This window comes from Alosa pseudoharengus, unplaced genomic scaffold (assembly GCF_046254945.1).
Source record: "Alosa pseudoharengus isolate Yale_2024_CS ecotype anadromous, Long Island Sound unplaced genomic scaffold, YU_APseudo_1.1 YU_APseudo_1.1_scf_10, whole genome shotgun sequence".
Classification (NCBI taxonomy): domain Eukaryota; kingdom Metazoa; phylum Chordata; class Actinopteri; order Clupeiformes; family Clupeidae; genus Alosa; species Alosa pseudoharengus.
The window spans coordinates 28,746,145-28,764,238 of NW_027468565.1; the positions used below are offsets into that span (position 1 = coordinate 28,746,145).

The 18,094-nt window shown below is 43.9% G+C and overlaps 1 protein-coding gene across 1 annotated transcript; it reads left to right on the forward strand.

Moving 5' to 3' along the window:
- Nucleotides 1-4,049: 4,049 nt before the first annotated feature.
- On the forward strand, nt 4,050-17,129 carry asz1 (ankyrin repeat, SAM and basic leucine zipper domain containing 1). The gene is made up of 13 exons (XM_076299017.1): nt 4,050-4,151; nt 4,586-4,691; nt 4,984-5,106; nt 6,566-6,677; nt 10,000-10,111; nt 10,437-10,571; nt 10,709-10,830; nt 11,137-11,209; nt 11,481-11,537; nt 11,774-11,886; nt 14,334-14,439; nt 14,861-14,974; nt 16,977-17,129. The coding sequence occupies exons 1-13, from the start codon at nt 4,050-4,052 to the stop codon at nt 17,127-17,129; spliced, it is 1,428 nt and encodes a 475-aa protein (XP_076155132.1).
- Nucleotides 17,130-18,094: the final 965 nt, after the last annotated feature.

The following is an 18,094-nucleotide window of genomic DNA, read 5'->3' on the forward strand; positions in this document are numbered from 1 at the left end:
ATGAAGGGGCTGAGATATTGCCCTATCCCACAAGCGGCACTGGCGTACGCTGTGCGTGTCTTGTCTTTTGATTTTAGACTGAACGTCAAATTCAAGGCTGTTAACGCAACAAAAGAGTGCTTCATACAGATAGCCCTCTAAAAATAATGTTATGTCCTAAAACATATTCAGAGCCTTTGCACAGGTGTTTCATGAAAGCCTATGTTAAGGGGGATTCATCTGTCTTTGAGTAATAGCAAACCTACTTACTTAATGAAAATGCTAAGGCATTCAACCATAAAGCGATGTAGGAGGAATGTTACAGACCATTGTATAATTTTACATTGCCACATTTCCCAGAATATTTGGAAGCGGTGTGCTGAGGCGCATAAGACATTTCACATCTACTTCACAGCAATTCAGGTCTGAATAAAAAAAAAAATGGAATCGGTATGGCTTTGTCTGACTTTCTAAAAAGTTACTCACAGCCTGATTGAGATTAGGAGGTGAAGACATTATAGATAGACAAATAGATAGATACTTTATTGATCCCCAGGAGAAATTCAAGGTCTCAGTAGCATACAGACAACACACACACATTCACTAACAGCAGAAAAAGTAATTAAAAGTATATAATATAAAAAACACAACTAAGCAATAAGGACAGTAGAAGATAAAGAATATACTAAATATACTAAAATACAAATTATACTAACTAACAGGAGAGTGAAGGATCACCGCACATTGGTGGGATTTCTTTGCTGATTTTATTTAGTAGTGAACAACGCGTTTCGCCTATGCTTCATCAGGTTCACTCTTAATCTCCACATGCCACCGACAGGTGATATAGGTGATTCACCAGGTCACTTGACCACACCAATTAGCTCAAGGTACCACCCAATTCACAATCTGGTCTCCCATACAATCCAAGCCAAAGTCCTCATAACCAAGCCCACATACATCACAGTACATCCATAGTCCATACATTACCCACAACAATGCCCAAAACTTGAATATATATACATTTGGAATTTACATTGCATTCAACAATATTCAATTTCAATTTCATTGCTATCAAAGTCTGAAAGTGCAATGTGCAAATACTAATGTGCAAAAATGCAATGTGCAAAATTGCAAAGTGCAAATATTACTTAAATTACATCCAAAGTCTATACATTACAAACAACAATGTCCATATGCAGTCCAATTCCAGTCCCATGCTCACATTTCATACCAATATTCACTTATAACATATCCAAGGTTCACATCATCAGTAACTCCAATATCAATATTAATCCAATAACAGTACACATACATATCAGGTTCATATATCATAAATACTAGTGTGCAAATATGCATTGTGCAAATACCAAAAGATTTTCACAAAAATACACTTAAATCTTGTAATTCATTGAGACCATGGGGTTCTACTGTATTTAATTCATGTATCCAATATGCCTCTCTCTGTAACAGTTATTTAATCAAGTTACCCCCTCTTGGGCTGGGTTTCACCGGTTCTATCGTATCTCGTATGTATGTGGGCTTGGTTATGAGGACTTTGGACTGGATTGTATGGGAGACCAGATTGTGAATTGGGTGGTACCTTGAGCTAATTGGTGTGGTCATGTGACCTGGTGAATCACCTATATCACCTGTCGGTGGCATGTGGAGATTAAGAGTGAACCTGATGAAGCATAGGCGAAACGCGTTGTTCACTACTAAATAAAATCAGCAAAGAAATCCCACCAATGTGCGGTGATCCTTCACTCTCCTGGCTATCAATTGATGATAGCACCTCACCAGCTCCTGGAAGGCTGTGCACGGGAATTTCATCCTCTTCTAACTAACACTTAATCTAAATCAATTCTAAAAACAGTATCCACATAGTAGGTGATTAATCAATCAAGAGGCGCTTGCAAGTTTGTTCAGGGTCCTTTTGTCAGATATTGAAGTGATGCACTCCAGTTCAGCTCCCACTACAGAGCCAGCTTTCCTTACCAGCCTACCAGTAATAGAACACAGATAAAGAATGTGAACGGGCAACTCAGAATTTGGTTAATCAACAGAGTGGACAGAATAACTCTGATCCTACTGCAGCTTCATAGGTCTGTATTGTCTAATAGGGAATAGTCCATACAGCAGAGGAACATTAAGTGCATTTGATTATATTATGAATGTTTACACAAAGTGCATAAGACTCTCTTCTAAACAGTAGAATCACCAGGTCTCCTTAGACTGTTAAACACCCATCACTGCCAAAGGCCTCTAATGCAATTTGGGTTGATATTATGAGGTGCACGATCACATGAAGTCAATTGAGTGTCCTCGCTTAACAAGTCACCAAGAGTATTTCAGTTGCAAATGAAACACAAGTCGTCCAGCATTTGCATTACACTGAGTGAGGGGCCACTCGGTCACAATATGTCAACAACATATCATGACAATGCTGACCATGTCAGACAATACTGACAACAGCTGCAGCTTATGGTGCAGGCGTGGCCTTTTTATAAATGCTGGGTTACATGTATTCTTTATTATTTCTGTCAGTCTGATACATGCCGAGTTGATGGACAGATGAGAGAGTTTCAAATTGAGGACATCTCAAAACGGTGGTAAATTTCCAAAATGTGTAAACCATTGTCAGAACTGATGGTATTCACTGAAGTAAGCCACACTTTGTAACAGAATAAGATTTTCTTAAAGCGTGATAAGACATAACAACCTTTACAGGTGATACTGTGAATAAAAAAAATCTTAACACATTTAAATCACTAAAGGAGGAAGAAATGCACTGTGGGCCTAGATATAGTAATATTTGCTTTGCCATTGATTCTTTTGTGTAACAGGCATACAGTGAAGTCCTCTAATGCTGACTTTGGAACAGCTTTGATGTTGTGTACCCCATCAAGTACTGAACAGGAAGCTGTACAACATACTTGCCATTTAATGAATTCTCAAATGAAAACGCAAGGAGGACGACAATATTGTTAAAATAAAATATCTAAGCATGCCAGGGGAAGACCTTGAAATTCTACAAGGTTATGAGGAGACCAGGCTCTGGTATGCATTGTATATTACATTCTGCTTCCCCTCAGGTAACGTCAACATTCCACTGCAGAGAAGATACTGTTCTTGGGATAAGATTATTTCACCAAAACATAAAAAAGTACTTGCCACACCACTTCTCTATTGGGTGGACAGGACAGACACACACGTGTTTTGCATCCACACACCTCTGACCGCTGACACTATTTGAAGCTTACCAGTTTATCTCTAAAAAACAAGAACTGATCACATGCCATCTTACAGTGAGTTTGCGTGAGTCATAGAAGGAACATGATTTCTGGGCATAGACAAATGGTCTCTTGTCACAGAAAAAATACAAGGTGATAGGGCATGCTGTACAAATATACTTCCTCTATTTATCACAGAGCACCACTTGTGAATAGTGAATAGCACGAAACTAACCTGGTCAAACATACCAAGGATTCATTATATTCTGTTTTGGCCAAAAGTGACTTGTAAAGATTAACATTTCCTCCTCAATTTGGATCTGATATCACAAAACCACAGGCCTATATTATTTTGACATATAGGCCTACTAGCTACACGTTTTATAATGATGCATAATAACCTGTATTATTATTATTTTGATTATCATATTGTATTCCTTACTATTAATTTAATCATGAACTTGTACGAATTTTTCCACATCTAGTCTATTATTTTGTTTTGTTATAAATCACTTGTTAAATTGCAAACCACTTTGGCTCAAGCTCAGTTTATAATGTGCCTGGATAGCCTATTATGGAGGCCTATGCCTAGGCCTATATATCATACTAATTATCTGCTTTAAAATGCTAAATTACGTTTGGTAAATAACATATTCATTATCAGCACTCCAAAATTGCCTGTCAACCAACTTTTCCTTGAATTTGCAGCCAGAAGTTCAGTTTTGTCTATGTCACCAGTCTGCTGTCTATGTTTGATGACGTTAACGAATTAAGAAAAAGCACCTGTTGCATTAACACTGACCACTGCTACAGTCAAGTTAGTTGTCATATTTTATAATGTCAAATGGTATCGAGTACGCTTTCCCAGCTGGGGATGAAAGCGATGGGAGTGATGATGAATGGGATATTGGACATTCTCATAAACAAAGCTCAAATGAGGTGGTGAGATGATGATCATGTTTGCGTTTTAGTTTTTAGACTCATTGGCAAGTTAGCTAGCCAGACCTTTACTGAACACGTGAGCGGGCTTGCCCTTAGCCTTGTGTAGAACTCAATGTTAAACTTAACTTTAGGTCAGTAGACTCTGTTGTGAATTGTGCTGTTTCTGGTGTTGGCATAGACCGGACTGTGAAATGCATTGTTTAACACGTTTTGTTGTCATAAGATGTTTCTTTCAACCTAGCAACTGGCTAGCAAGCTAAGTCAGCAGATTTTTTAAAGGTCATGTTAACGCTAACGTTAGTTTCTGCCCAGGAACTTAGCCCTTTCTGAACACATGAATTGCCTCCGACCATATGTAATAACTGTAAAATAGTCTTGTGCAAGTTTTAAAGCTGATATTTTTCTTTTACTTGCATGTGTTTTCTTACCAGGGTGCTGAGACGGATGGCTTAAAACCCAGTGGGGACAAAGTCTCAACTTTGAAACGTGCCATTAACACTGGAGACACCAAAGTCGTGGAACAGTTGTTGGACAATGGTAAGTTAATGGAACCCGAGATGGCCATGGTTCAGACTTGACGTGAACCATGAGCAGCCAGTCTATTGTTGACTATTTCACTGAAGTTTTGTGTCAGTGATAACAACCTCACTTTATAAGTAGAATCTTTACAAAAACTCAAATTTAGCGTCTAACGGTACACTAACGTTAACTACGAGGGAGCCCTGAGAAACCCTGGGCATTCCCTGGCACAGCAAATCTGTCAAAGTTGAACTAACCTGACTGTATATGTCACTGTTTATGAAATATGAAATTAACACTACTTTGCCAGGTGTGGAGGTGGACACACGGTTAGGTTTTGAGTGGACCCCACTAATGTGTGCTGTCCATGCCGGCAACTATGACATGGCTAAACTGCTCCTGGACAGAGGGGCCAGTGCCAACTTCAGTAGAGGTAAGATCCATTAGGTGACGTAATGGTGGTGTAAACTTGCTCCTGATTTGCCCTAGACCAGCAATATTAAACTAGGATTTCTGCCATTCTGAAAGTCAATTACCATAAACTAGGTAATGGGAGGCAGAGGTTACCACCCTTGGAGAGTCAACACATGATGTACAGTGAGCAAGTACCTTTTAATAGAAAGGAGAAAAAAAGGCATCTAGTTCCTCTCATGCAGTAGAGTGTATCCCAGTTCCAAATTGAATTCTTCGCTGAGCTGGCTCACTCAGCCTAGCTGAATGTTGGGATTGGGAACTGTGTTAAATGAACAGGATACAGAGTGACTGTGTGCCTGGCTCACCATCAAATGACCTTGCAATGACTTGAGCCGTCTAGAGTTATGGCATATAATGGGATTTTACCGCAGCCACAGGGAAAGGATCCTGTGTGATATCAAACAGAATCGCACGGCTAGACTTAATCCTTCAGGGGGTTCATTTGCTTTTCATTAGCAAGTGCAACAGTTGACGGCAGGTTCCCCCGCATGTACTTCCCTCAACTGCACGCGTGCGTGGCCTCAGATAGCAACCAATTAGACCTCAGCCCCCTCCTCCTCATCTGCCATTACTTAATGGCACTGACGCAAAAGGGGGAAATATCAAAAAACATGCAATTAATCCACCGGAGTGTTTTAAGTTTACACGTTCAATTTCTGTTGTGATTTGAAAAATTGAAGGCATCTGTTGGGTCCCATTGAACCTGGGATATTGGCAGAGAGTGAGGTGAAATAATTTGGAGAATTCCACCATGTCCAGCATAAATTGGGGGTGGAGGAGGGCTGTTGGGGAGGTGTGTGTGTGTGTGTGTGTGTGTGTGTGTGTGTGTGTGTCAGGGTGGGGGGTGTAGTTGGAGCTTCAGGCTCTGAAAGGAAATAATTAAAGGGGGGGGGTATTCAGCTGCCACTTCCTAAGTTCTGTTCCGCTGAAGCAGAAGAATGCAGAAGTGATTGATAAAGCTGGTATACAGTACGCGGTGCTGCCGTCATTCCGTCGTCTGCGCTCTGAACTTTTATTTATTTTCCTGCTCCACCGCAGACTTAAACAGGCTGTGTCTGCATCCTTACCCCCCTGACCAGAGCCCATCCCGTAATCTAAACCCCACTTCAGTCACAATCAGAGACCAACAAAAAACAGAGTCCAAGTCACAATAAGTTAGACCAGAAATTCTATTTGCAATTAACTTAGCGTTTGTGTCTTTGATTTGGTTTTGTTTTCACTCTTCCGGTAACAAATGCTGGCGAAATTCATTGTTTTGGTCCCTGTAATCCTATTTTAATTTAATTTTGGTCTCCTCAAAGAATGCCTCTTTTCACTGCTAAGGAGGCATGAGTGATTCACTGGATATGTCATTGTGCGTTCTGCTCTGTTGGCTTCCCTCCGTCCTGCAATTTGCTCTCCTCTGCCTTGTGCTGCAGATCTCTACACGGTCCTTATGGCTGCCTGCACAGCATCTGTATCCGAAGGCAAGATTGTCAAGTGCGTGGAACTGCTGCTGTCCCGCAACGCTGACCCCAATGCATCGAACAAGTGAGGCCAAGTGTGTGTGTGTGTGTGTGTGTGTGTGTGTGTGTGTGTGTGTGTGTGTGTGTGTGTGTGTGTGTGTGTGTTTTCCGATCTGTTAAAGATTTGAAAGCTTAATCCCATGAAGCATATTGCACCACCGATTGTATTGATTTAGTGGATGTGAAGGTTGATGATTTGCAAGAGGAGAGTCTCTCTCTATCTATCTATCTCTCTCTCTCTTTTCTGGGCCTTTTTCTTGCGTCAAGATCTCGACTCTCTCAGGCAGTAGAGCATGCTACACCTTTAGCCAGGTTTAGCACCGCTGCTGTCATTCAGCATTTGATATCCGCACGACATCACATCCTGTTATGGCAAGTGCCTTCGCACAGACCCTCCAGACACACTGCCACCCGTACTAAACATGTGTGCTGTGCAACGAAGCAGAGCAGAGAATGAGAACGCGACAGGCGGACAGGCGGACAGACCTCATGATCTCATCCCCATTGAGCCATAACAAACAATGCCCTCTGTACACACACACACACACACACACGCACGCGCATACACACACTCACATACAGACCCAACAAACAGGGTGTCAAGATAGCCTTGGAGCACGAGTAGGAAATTGATTGTTTCCTCACTAGACAAAATATTTGAGCATTGGTAAGGGGAGTGGGACATGGGCAAAACATGGAGGGCGGGGATAACCGACCCCCATTACGTGCTTGTATATTTAACTGGCAATTTGTACCAGCTGTTTTGTCCTGAAGCGTGAGGTAAACGATTAGAATGCAGACTCAGTCATTAGAAAGCGGTAGCATGAAAGAGTGTTTGTTTTTGTGCCCCCTGTAACCCTTTCAGATACTAATGCGTCGCCATTGGTATTTTTACGTGATTCAATTATGTTGTAAAACAAATGTTTTGGGTTTTTTTGCTCAAATGTTCTGTTGCCCAATGCATACTGTTGTATTATGCATACTGTTAAATGGGGGTGGATTTTCATTTTAATGCACCTCGACCATTGAACTGCAGTATGAGTGAAAAAAGTAATACACCTTGATTTTCCACAGTGTAAATTGGGGAACCATTCTGGTGGATGGTGTAGAGAACTGGGCCTGATGATAACAGATGGCGCGTCAAGATCTGCGTGGCTTTTTATTTTAACAAAAATGGTCTACTTCCGCAAAGGTGTTCTCCTTGCGAACAACGTTGGACTTTGTTCAGTCCAGTATTGCGTCGTTCTCAGGAAAGCGGCACCTTTTCATCAGAATGTTGGTTGCGACACCTTGGGAAGATAGTAGAGTCTGGCTGGCATTTAAAACATCACCTCCTTTGTCACCGAAGAGGAAACGCGTATTTGGTAGTTAGCCTGCGTCAACATGAGGGATGGTTGTGTCCTTGCCCACCTGAGCTGCTGTTGCGAAGCCGAACTTGTCAGAGTGGCTCCCAGCCTTTCGGGGAAGTGTCACCCTCCTGATTAATGGTCACACTAACATTCCCACAGACCCCGATGCACTGGATTGTGCGAGCACTTCCCCTTGACGTACCACATTTGATGACTTGATAAGAATGTCATTTTGATTGCTGGCCCCAACATGGCATGTTAAATACACGTGACGGTAAATGAGGTCGTCACTTAGGGTTGTGCAAGCCAAATGTGAGAGATGTGTGATTACTTTGTGTTAAAACAGTGATTGATAGGAATGCACCGATAATGGCAACTCACACACCCCTATAGCATAGTATCATAGCCACTAAACTGCCACTGTGCTTTCATGGGCTGCCCCTATGCTTATTTCAGTCTTGCACCGCAAGATTTATGAATAAATCTATAGCTCACCTAACATACGCAAGTGGCATATACTTTATTGACCTTGGCTGGTGTGTTGGGCTAAGTAAGTATATACTCTTTTGATTGTACCGTGAGGGAAATTTGGTCTCTGCATTTATCCCAATCTGAGAATTAGTGAAACACACTTGGCACACAGTGAACACACAGTGAGGTGAAGCACACACTAATCCCGACGCAGTGAGCTGCCTGCTACAACAGCAGGGCTCTGGGAGCAGTGAGGGTTTAGTTGCCTTGCCCGTGCCAAGGGCACTTCAGCCGTTCCTACTGGTCGAGGTTCGAACCGGCAACCCTCCGGTTACAGGTCCGAAGCCCTAACCAGTAGGCCACGGCTGCCCCTCAGGGCACAGTTCATTTCAAATGCACAACAGAGTGACACAAGACTGCTTCAATTTTAGAGATGGCAGCTTTATTCATTGACCAATAGCCACTAACTGTGGCTAACTGTTTTACATAGAAAGTTTTCATTATTTGTGGTTTGATATTCTTTCTATTTGATACTCATTATTTAAACTTATTATTTCAACCAAAACAAAGAAGAAAATAAGTTATTTGTTACAAATGTTGTAGAAATATCACTATTGGTACATTTGTATACTGGTATCGACTGGTAAGTATAAAAATGTAAATACTTGTACTCCTACTAAAAAACGAAACAAAAAGCATTGGCCTCTTCTTGTAAGTGTTGTCTTTTCCCAAAAGCAAAATGGGCAGATGGGCAGAATTCTAAATTTGTGGTCTGAGGCCATTGCCGACGGATATCTTGTTTCTTTTTTTAGCTGAACACTTGAATTCTTTACATTGGGACCATGGTGAAGCGTGAGTCATCAGACTATCCCAGCACCCCCTATTGTTCTGCTGGGCAGTTGGTTCACATAGTGACCCTCACTTTCCCCAAGAATACAAATGCTTTTGTTGAATTAGTCAGACATCATTGCGTAATTGCTCTCCTAACTTCCTGGAAATGCTGGTGAGTCAGAGAATAAAATGTGCGTTAAGTGGAGGGAATTCTGTATTCTGTAGATGCGAGTGCTTTGTGCACCTGCTGCGCTCAGAAGCCTGAGCCAACAATGGTCACTGACAAACCCTAACCTCTGATATTTTGGTGATGTATGGCTGAAGTGGGCGACCTGCCCAGCATGATGGACGATATCGGAGAGTCTGTCCTACTGATTTTTAAAGTCACTGCACATACCAGGATAATGAAGAAGACAGGCAGTAAATGGACCATGAACTCAAGAAGTCAAATGTCAAACTAGTGCTTTAAAAACGATGCAATCTAATACCCTTGTCAGTACAAGAAGTAAGGGCCCCCCACCATACATCATCATTAGCACTGAAATCAAATGATTAATCAGTCACTCAGGCTGGACTGTTCTAGATATTTCCAGAAGTTTCTCTCTGGGCAAAAGTGGCAGATGTTCCGGTCTTTACTGCTCTCTGGTGGACATGTCGCTATTAGTAATTTGTGTGTGTATGTGTGTGTGAAATCAGATCTCGTATGACCTCGCTGATGATGGCAACCCGGGAGGGCCACAGCCAGGTGATCAACTTGTTGGTGTCCCATGGAGCGGAGATCAACTCCCAGGACGAGAGTGGAAACACGGTGCGCAGAGATTTGTTCACACATTTTTGTTTTAGGTGCATTTGAGCATGTAAAAATGACTAATACTACTACTATTACCACATGCAGTAGCCTGTAAAGTTGTGGGTTCAAATCCCGGCATCCACCGTTGTGCCCTTGAGCAAGGAACTTATCCCCAGGTTGCTCTGTGGAGAATGGCCCTTGTATTATAATTGACATATGGAAGTTGCTTTGGATAAAAGCGTCTGCTAAATGAATAAATGCTCTAGGTGCATTAACAGAGATGTCCTAATGCTGTGTGAGCTGAAGATGATGGTGTCGTCGTCCTTGTTCTCATGTGATCCAGGCCCTCACGATCGCTGTGCAGTATGGGCGTGAGGAGGCCGTGTTGAAGCTTCTCCAACTCGGAGCCGACAAGACGTTAAAAACCAAGGCAGGCAAAACGGCCGCCGACCTGGCCAAGCACTTCAAGCGAGCACAGGTGCACTGATTCCCAAGTCCTGATTTATGAAATGTTTTCGTGTGTCAATTGTATGGTCTTTATCTATCCGTCATTTCAAAGGTCGTCAGTTACCCCTTTTTTGTTTGCTTGTTTGTGTTCCTGTCTTCCCAATTCAGATTTCCAGATTCCTAGCCTCTCTTAATGGTTCTGGCGTGAATGGTAGTGAGACATCTAAGCAGGATAACCTCTTTAAATTCTTCAAGAGGAGCCCTGACCCCTCGCCTGCTTCCATGGAGAGGTGAGGTTCTTCTGATCGCCCACTCAGCATCACGCAGGGCCTGCTGCCCCCTTGTGGTCATGAGGGGAAGTGCTGTCAGAGTGCAACAGTGTTGAAAAGAATTCTTGAGCTAGTAGAACATATGATTGGTACAGAAAGAGAGGTACACATGTTATTGAATTTTATTTACCAACCAAAGAGATACTGATATTAGTTGATATTACAGATATTGGAAATGGTGCATTTGAATACCTCAGAAAACTGGCACTTCTGCTTATGTTTGTGCTGTGATTTTGAATAATTAGTTATGTTTATGCTGACTCACAGCTCTGCAAAACTGTGTGACATTGAATTGCTTCTACATGGCCTGAATTTGGAATACCTCTCTGACATCATAATAGTGAGTACTTATTCAGACTTTCAAATATTATTAATTCAATATTGTTCAATATTTCAAATATTATATTATTCACATACTTTACAGAGGGACATAGTACATGTACAAAACAATGTTTTTTCAAATTTCTGGTGTGCACATGTCTGTAACATTGTGGTCTTTTTTTTTCTGTAAAAAAAAAAGAAAGAAAGAAATAGTCACCAAGTGGTCAGCGCACATATATGTATGACGTGTATGTATGAGCTCAGAAAGGGTCTGGACATTGTGTCAACAGGAGCATGACATTACCTGGGGCGAATTGCTATCCATGGAGCAGGACGACCTGGAAAAGGTGACCTTTCTCATGTTCTCCCAGGGCTTCACTTCAGCAGTGTAACTGACTGATGTCAACGTGTTGTTCTGATCAGGCATTTAAGTGTTATTCTTATTGGGGATTTGCCAGAGCTTGTAGTATTATTGAAGTATTTGTTATAATAATAGTGAGGTTTGTGGTAGATGTATGTGCCAGGTAGTCTAGTGTGTGGTTTGTGGTAGATGTATGTATTGTGTGAGACTATCTCTCCCTAGATTGGTATTACGAATCCTGAGGACCAGAGGAAGGTGCTGTCTGCTGTTCAGGAGATGCACCTGGACCAGGTGGACCTGGACACCTTAACGCAGCTGAAGAACATAGACAACGGGTGCGTTCTGTTGCACTCTACTGCACGGGGTGCTTTCTGAAGTTGGAAGTAGGATGATAAATGCTTCATGAGTGTTTAACTGACTCAAGCCCTCTAGTTGATAGATGGATACTTTATTCACCCCAAAGTTCCCTTAAAATGAATAAAGTATCTATTCGTCTCTATCAATCTATCTATCCATATATCTATCTGTTGATCTGGTTGGGCAGAAAGTATTGTAAAACCTTGGGAAATGTGAAGTATTGTTGTTGCCATAAGGACACACATTGCCCTTCACAGTACTGCAGAAACGGATATCAAAACAACGGGCCTGTCCTTCCAGCTCCAATGACCACATCTCGGAGGCAGCAGGCGCTTGGGCGAGCTTGTCCTAATGGTTTAAGCGTCCGTAATGATTTGTAAGGTGAGAGATGAGCGAGCGAGATCTCTCGGAGAGCTGTATCCCTGACTGATGGCTGTGAGCGGTGGGTCAGAGCGCCGTGTTTAACTTCAAGTCCACACTTAATGAATCTTAACGAGCACCTAATTCCCACGACCCCCGGCCTATGAGAGGGTAGGGGCACCGCGCCGCCGACGGTAAATTCAGCCCTTTAAATCCCCGCCTGATGGCTTCATTGTAAACAGCCCCAGGGGAGATCGCACTGCCCTCTCAGCTTAAATACCCCTGGCCAGGGGGTAGATTTCCTGGTAATGGTGGGGGGTGAGTGTAAACAACCCACTGTACTATTTCAGCACATAGCTTAAACGGTATGGGAGGCACCTGACACATGCCCACTTCCTCTGGGCAGTTTCAGCAGCGGACGAGTGCAATTCATTTCACCTAAGTACAGCGTGAGCCCACTCATGAGGGACAAGGAAGAGTTGCCACTCTTCAAGGGTTTGTACATAACATGGAGACTTGGAGGACATGAAATGTGTTGAGAGGAGCCTTTAGGGGGGGCAGGGGAGTTTGGGCTAGTTTTTGGGGGGTTCTGTCAGCGGCCACCCAGAGACGCTTCGCTGATAAAGACAGATGGGTCAGTTCAGCAGGTCTGCCCGTCAGGCCGGCACTTAGGCTCGGACACGCTTGCTTATCACTGTCTCACCCCCTAGATAAACTAACAGAGCGACGCTCTGAGCCCATCTCAGCGGCCCGCAGGAGATACTAACTCCGCGCCGCCTGACAGTGTTTACCAGAGCCTCTGACAGAGTGTTAGAATAAGAAAACGGCTGCTGGGGGGGGATTTGGGGTGGGGGGGTGCACTGTTAGAATAACACGCATATACGAATAACATCACTAGTGTGGTGTCGGCCTCAACACACGGTTCGCACACGATACAGTGCGAATGCACCAGACGAGGGACAAATATCACCTCGTGTATAAAAAAACCAAAAAACTAGATGGATTGCCATCCATCATTGTGTAGAGTAATCGCTCAAAGCTCTCGCTAATTGGCCAGTTGTGACAGTGTCTGAGCAGAAGAGCCCTCTCTTTGATGGAGCTGATCCGCACCGGCCAGCGCTATTTCTCTCAGCTCGTTACGGATGGGCAGCGCTGAGCCTAGGCAGACATGTGTGTGTCTCTCTCACTCTCACTCTCGCTCTCTCTTTCTCACATTCTCTCTTCTTTTCTTTCTCTCTCTCATTCTCTCTCTCTCTCTCTCTCTCTCTCTCTCTCTCTCCACATCAACAGATTGCACCTGTTTTTGTTTCTCAGGCTAATAAGCCTGACAGCAGAGGGTTGTGGTACATTGCCAGACAGGGATAAAGGATTTGCTGGACCCATGTGGCATTTGGAATGGAAATGATCTGTTAAGGGCAAAATGTAATGCTAAATATGATCCAAGCCCTGTGTGTTTATCTTGCTGCATATCAAGGGTGATTAGACCACTGACTAAGAATATCACGTATCTCATTACCCAAGACTGTAAATGCTTCCGTCCAGGGGTGTCCATTAATGTCGTCTTTGATGCGTTGCTTTGTACTTTGTGTACTTTGTGCTCCAAACAAAAGGCCCATATTAACAAAGAATGTATGCCACATGGTTTGCTGTTGCCCCAAATTAATCCAAAGTGAAGCATATGGGCATTCCCAGCAAGCTCATTTAAGTGATTGTAATGAGCGCATCCCTATGTCTGCAAGCATTATGCCTCTCAATGAGCCTCACTGCACAAACAAGCAGCCAATGGCCAAGGCCCTACTGCTGGCTGTGTGTGTGTTATCCACCAAGCACCAAAGGCCCGTGTGTGTTATTCCCCCAGGTGTGTGTTGTGCTGGCCTTGTGTTATTCACCCAGATGTGTGTGTGTGTGTGTTGTGCTGGCCTTGTGTGTTATTCACCCAGATGTGTGTGTTGTGCTGGCCGTGTGTGTTATTCACCCAGGTGTGTGTGTGTGTGTGTGTGTGTTGTGCTGGCCTTGTGTGTTATTCACCCAGATGTGTGTGTGTGTGTGTGTGGTGCTTTTATAGGAGCGAAGAGCTTTACACTTTCCTCATCAGCTTGCGGCAACAGTGCTGCTACCTGACGGACACGGTGAGGGACGTCATCGGGCGCTTTCCCCGCAGTGCCTCAGAGGTACTCACACTCTCACACACACACACTCACACTCACACTCACACTCACACTCACACTCACACTCACACTCACACTCACACTCACACTCACACTCACACAACCGCCCGACAGCCGTACACACGGACATGCCCACAACAGTCCAGCATTGCCCAATTATAGACTGGAATAGACTCCTGAAATATTTCCTACATGGCAGAACAAACAGGAGCATATTTGGTCATATTTGGTGCTTTTTGGTGCTCTTAAGCTATATGATATCATAAAAAAGCCAGCTGCAGTACTATTATATATCTTTGATCGAGCAACCAAATATTTTCCTCTGGTCTTAGTTCTCTTCCCAACCTCTTGGCACAAAGGTATGAGAGCTGTAAGTGTGTGTGTGTGGTTCTCGTTCTCAAACCCTGTTCCCTGTGTCCAACAGCTGGTACTGACCTGGGACCCTAAGAAGGAGGCTCAGGCCATTTGCACAGAGCTGGTGGCTCAGACTGGAGACCTCCAGAAAGAGGTGTCCTGCCTCCGAGACCTGTTGCGCAAGGTTAGTCTTTTCCCTCTCCTATTCTCATCTCTCTCTGTGTGTCCATCAGTACACACACAGACACAGGAATACACAGACACACACACACACACACACACACACACAGTAGAATGAATCATCGTCCTCAGACATAACCCTCTACTTGAAAGGCTCTTTGTCATGTCAGTGTGCTGCCGCGCCGGGTGCCCTGCTCCGATCCACTCTGCTCTGTGCTGGGGAAGAGGAGCTCTGTGGGTTTACACTGGTGGTGGGTGAGGGTGGATGTAGTGGGAAGGTGTAGGTGGATGCAGAGGGTTTTGACAGGCTTCAGACCTCACAGCCCATAACTCAGGCGGAGGCTCTAAGGCACAGCAGCCTCCCTGCAGCAGAAGAGTGGAGAGAGGGAGAGGGGAGAGAAGAGTGGAGGGAGGGAGAGAAGAATGGAGGGAGTGCTGGAGAGGGGGTGGGGGGGGGGGTGTCCGGTGTGTCAGCCTGGAATCCGACGGCCTACAGGGTCCATGTGGCCAGGCTGGCGGCCGGCCCAGGAAGAGACGCCTCGGCCAGAGGAGGTTTTTTTTCTTTCTTTTTTCAATCCGAGCCTCCTGACAAAAGAGAATGCGTCCTATCACATCCATCAATGACTTTGAGAAACTTCACGCACTTTGTGCATTCCAGCTTCCCTCCTCAAGGAGACGTCAAGAAACCAGTTATTTATGCTCCAGCACGATTGCCCCTCAATAGCTTTCTCCCCTCCACATTCATCATTTTATTGAGCACGTTATCGTGGCAAATTGGACAAATAGACAAAGGTTTTGTGGCAAAGTATTCCATTGTATTGCACCACAGTTAATATGCATGCGTTTTGGCCTTGTCCGTTCCGTGCAATATTGTACTTTCATGAATCTTTTTTGATGTCAGGTCTGGAAGGATTAGATTCTCATGAAACTGTGCCTGTGTGTGAGGGAGATGGATATACGGGGGAAGAGGGTGGTGCATCCCGTCTCTTTCTTGAGCATGTGCAGTTGTAACTGACACGGTAGATTTATGATAGATGTCGGGTTTGAATAAGTTTCAGTTGAGTGTTCAAGTGAAAGAAGGGAAGGAAGAAGAGAGAAGCTTGAAAAGAGTACATTTTGGAAATAGTTACTAGCAGATTAAAAATTGAAAACTAGTGACCACATTTGATGCATTTCACACCAGGCACCTTTTAACACTGAGACAAACATCTTGTCAAATCATTTTTCATTTTATGGAAGTGTGTGAATAATTGCTCCGTACATTTCCTTTTGTTTATTATTCCTGTCAGGCACTTTAGAAGATTACATAGTTTTACATCACTTTTTATATACATAGTACATTTTTGCAAATGTCATTTATAGTAGAAAAAAACAATTGTTGCTTTAAAAAGCAAGTTAACAAAAAGCAAAATTTCTTCTCTAAACTACATGTGGAAACGGGGCTTTTTGCATGTACTAAAGCAATTTGAATAAGTTTACAGACTCCTTGTTCTCTTTAAACGTTCTTAATGTGCCTTTGAACTTGGCTTAGATGTGCCCAGCGCTCCGCACAGCTGGAAATGCTGTGTGACAGCACCGGTAGTGCTAAGCCGCTTTTCTGCGGCGAGTCTTGAGCTGGCCCGACCGGAGCTCAGGTGACGCAGGCATGCCAGGAAGCGTCCCTCTGCCCCCACCCACCCCCCAAACCCACTCGGGGGGCCCCCCCACTCTGCGTGCCCCTGATGGGACGGAACACCTCCGCTCTGTAGGTAGCAAGCGCATGTTAATTCGAGCCGGTCCCCGGCGTAGAGTGAGACCTTGTTTTCTCTGGCCCCGTGGTGGGCAGTGGCGCTGGTTCAGGTGAAGTGGAAGCTAATTGGTGTAATACAGTTAGGATTAGGGCCTCCGGAGGTCTCTGCGCGCTTGCCTCATTAGCAGGCTGGGGCAGCTAGTGAGCGGGCGACTGGGCGGCCCAGTGCTTCCCGCTCACCTCTGATCTTGTGACGCCTCTTTCTGCTGCTGCCTAGATGGACCCGGCCGAGTCCCCCGGTCAGCCAGCTCGGCCCAGTTCCCACGGCCGCCTCCGGAGATGGCTCCCCAAGACGCTGGCACTGGGCATGCTCGGAGCGGGCCTGCTGCTTGGCTCGCTGGCCTGGAGAAGCGTGAAGACGTGGGCCTGAGAAAAGCGGGTTTTACGGCGCCGCTGCTGTCACACGCTCCGAGACTGCCCGAGCCAGATGTACAGTAGTGCCAGGGCTTCACCTAGAGACTGTGAGAAACAGTTCACACCACAAAGCACCGTTATTATGGGACCCTTCACAAAATGGAGAAAATCAATTTTCAGACTTCCTCCCTTCCCCCACAGCCTCACTACAGTGAAGGCGTAACTAAAAGCTGCCATGCTAACTTGTGTAGGAGGAAAGCTTATAGTGGGTTGAATGTTTTGTCTTAAAGCTTTGTCAAGAGTTTTAGTTATTTATTATTTTTAGCTGACTTTGTTTTTTTTCTTTTTTTTGAATAATGGCCATTTTGATGGGCATTCTTTCATGCTGTCAATTACAGAACGACATTCCTCCTGTGTTTGATTTTATTGTTTTGTGGTAATTGTTCACAGTTCAGATTTGTTCGGTTTACACAGTAGTTTAGATCTTTGTAAATATTGCATGCATATATATTTTTTTCTATTCTGTAACCTAATATCAATTGTATGTCTGGTAATAGGTTTATTATTTGTTAATATAGCAATCACATCACATTAGGAGTGTTGTAAACTGTATGTATATTTTCCCAGTTGCTTGATGGAGGACCAGTTTCTGAGAACATGGATGCAAAATAAAAAAAAATATATGAAATCATTGGAACATAGAGTTATGATGGAATCAGAATGGACTATGAGAATATGTTACTTTTTGTGGTATTGGTTCTCTTGGGGTGGTCCAAAAAGATCCGTTGTAAAAATTGCAGCGAGTAGGGGCACCCAAACCATGGAGATATTTTATTTGTCAGATTTGTTTGTCTCCTTTACCTGAATACAAGATGAACCTGAACAACTACCAATATTAACCTAAATGTAATTATAGCATACCAACATTCCGTAAAGACGGAAATACAACTTCGAAAGGTAGCTTGAAATTAAAATGATTCG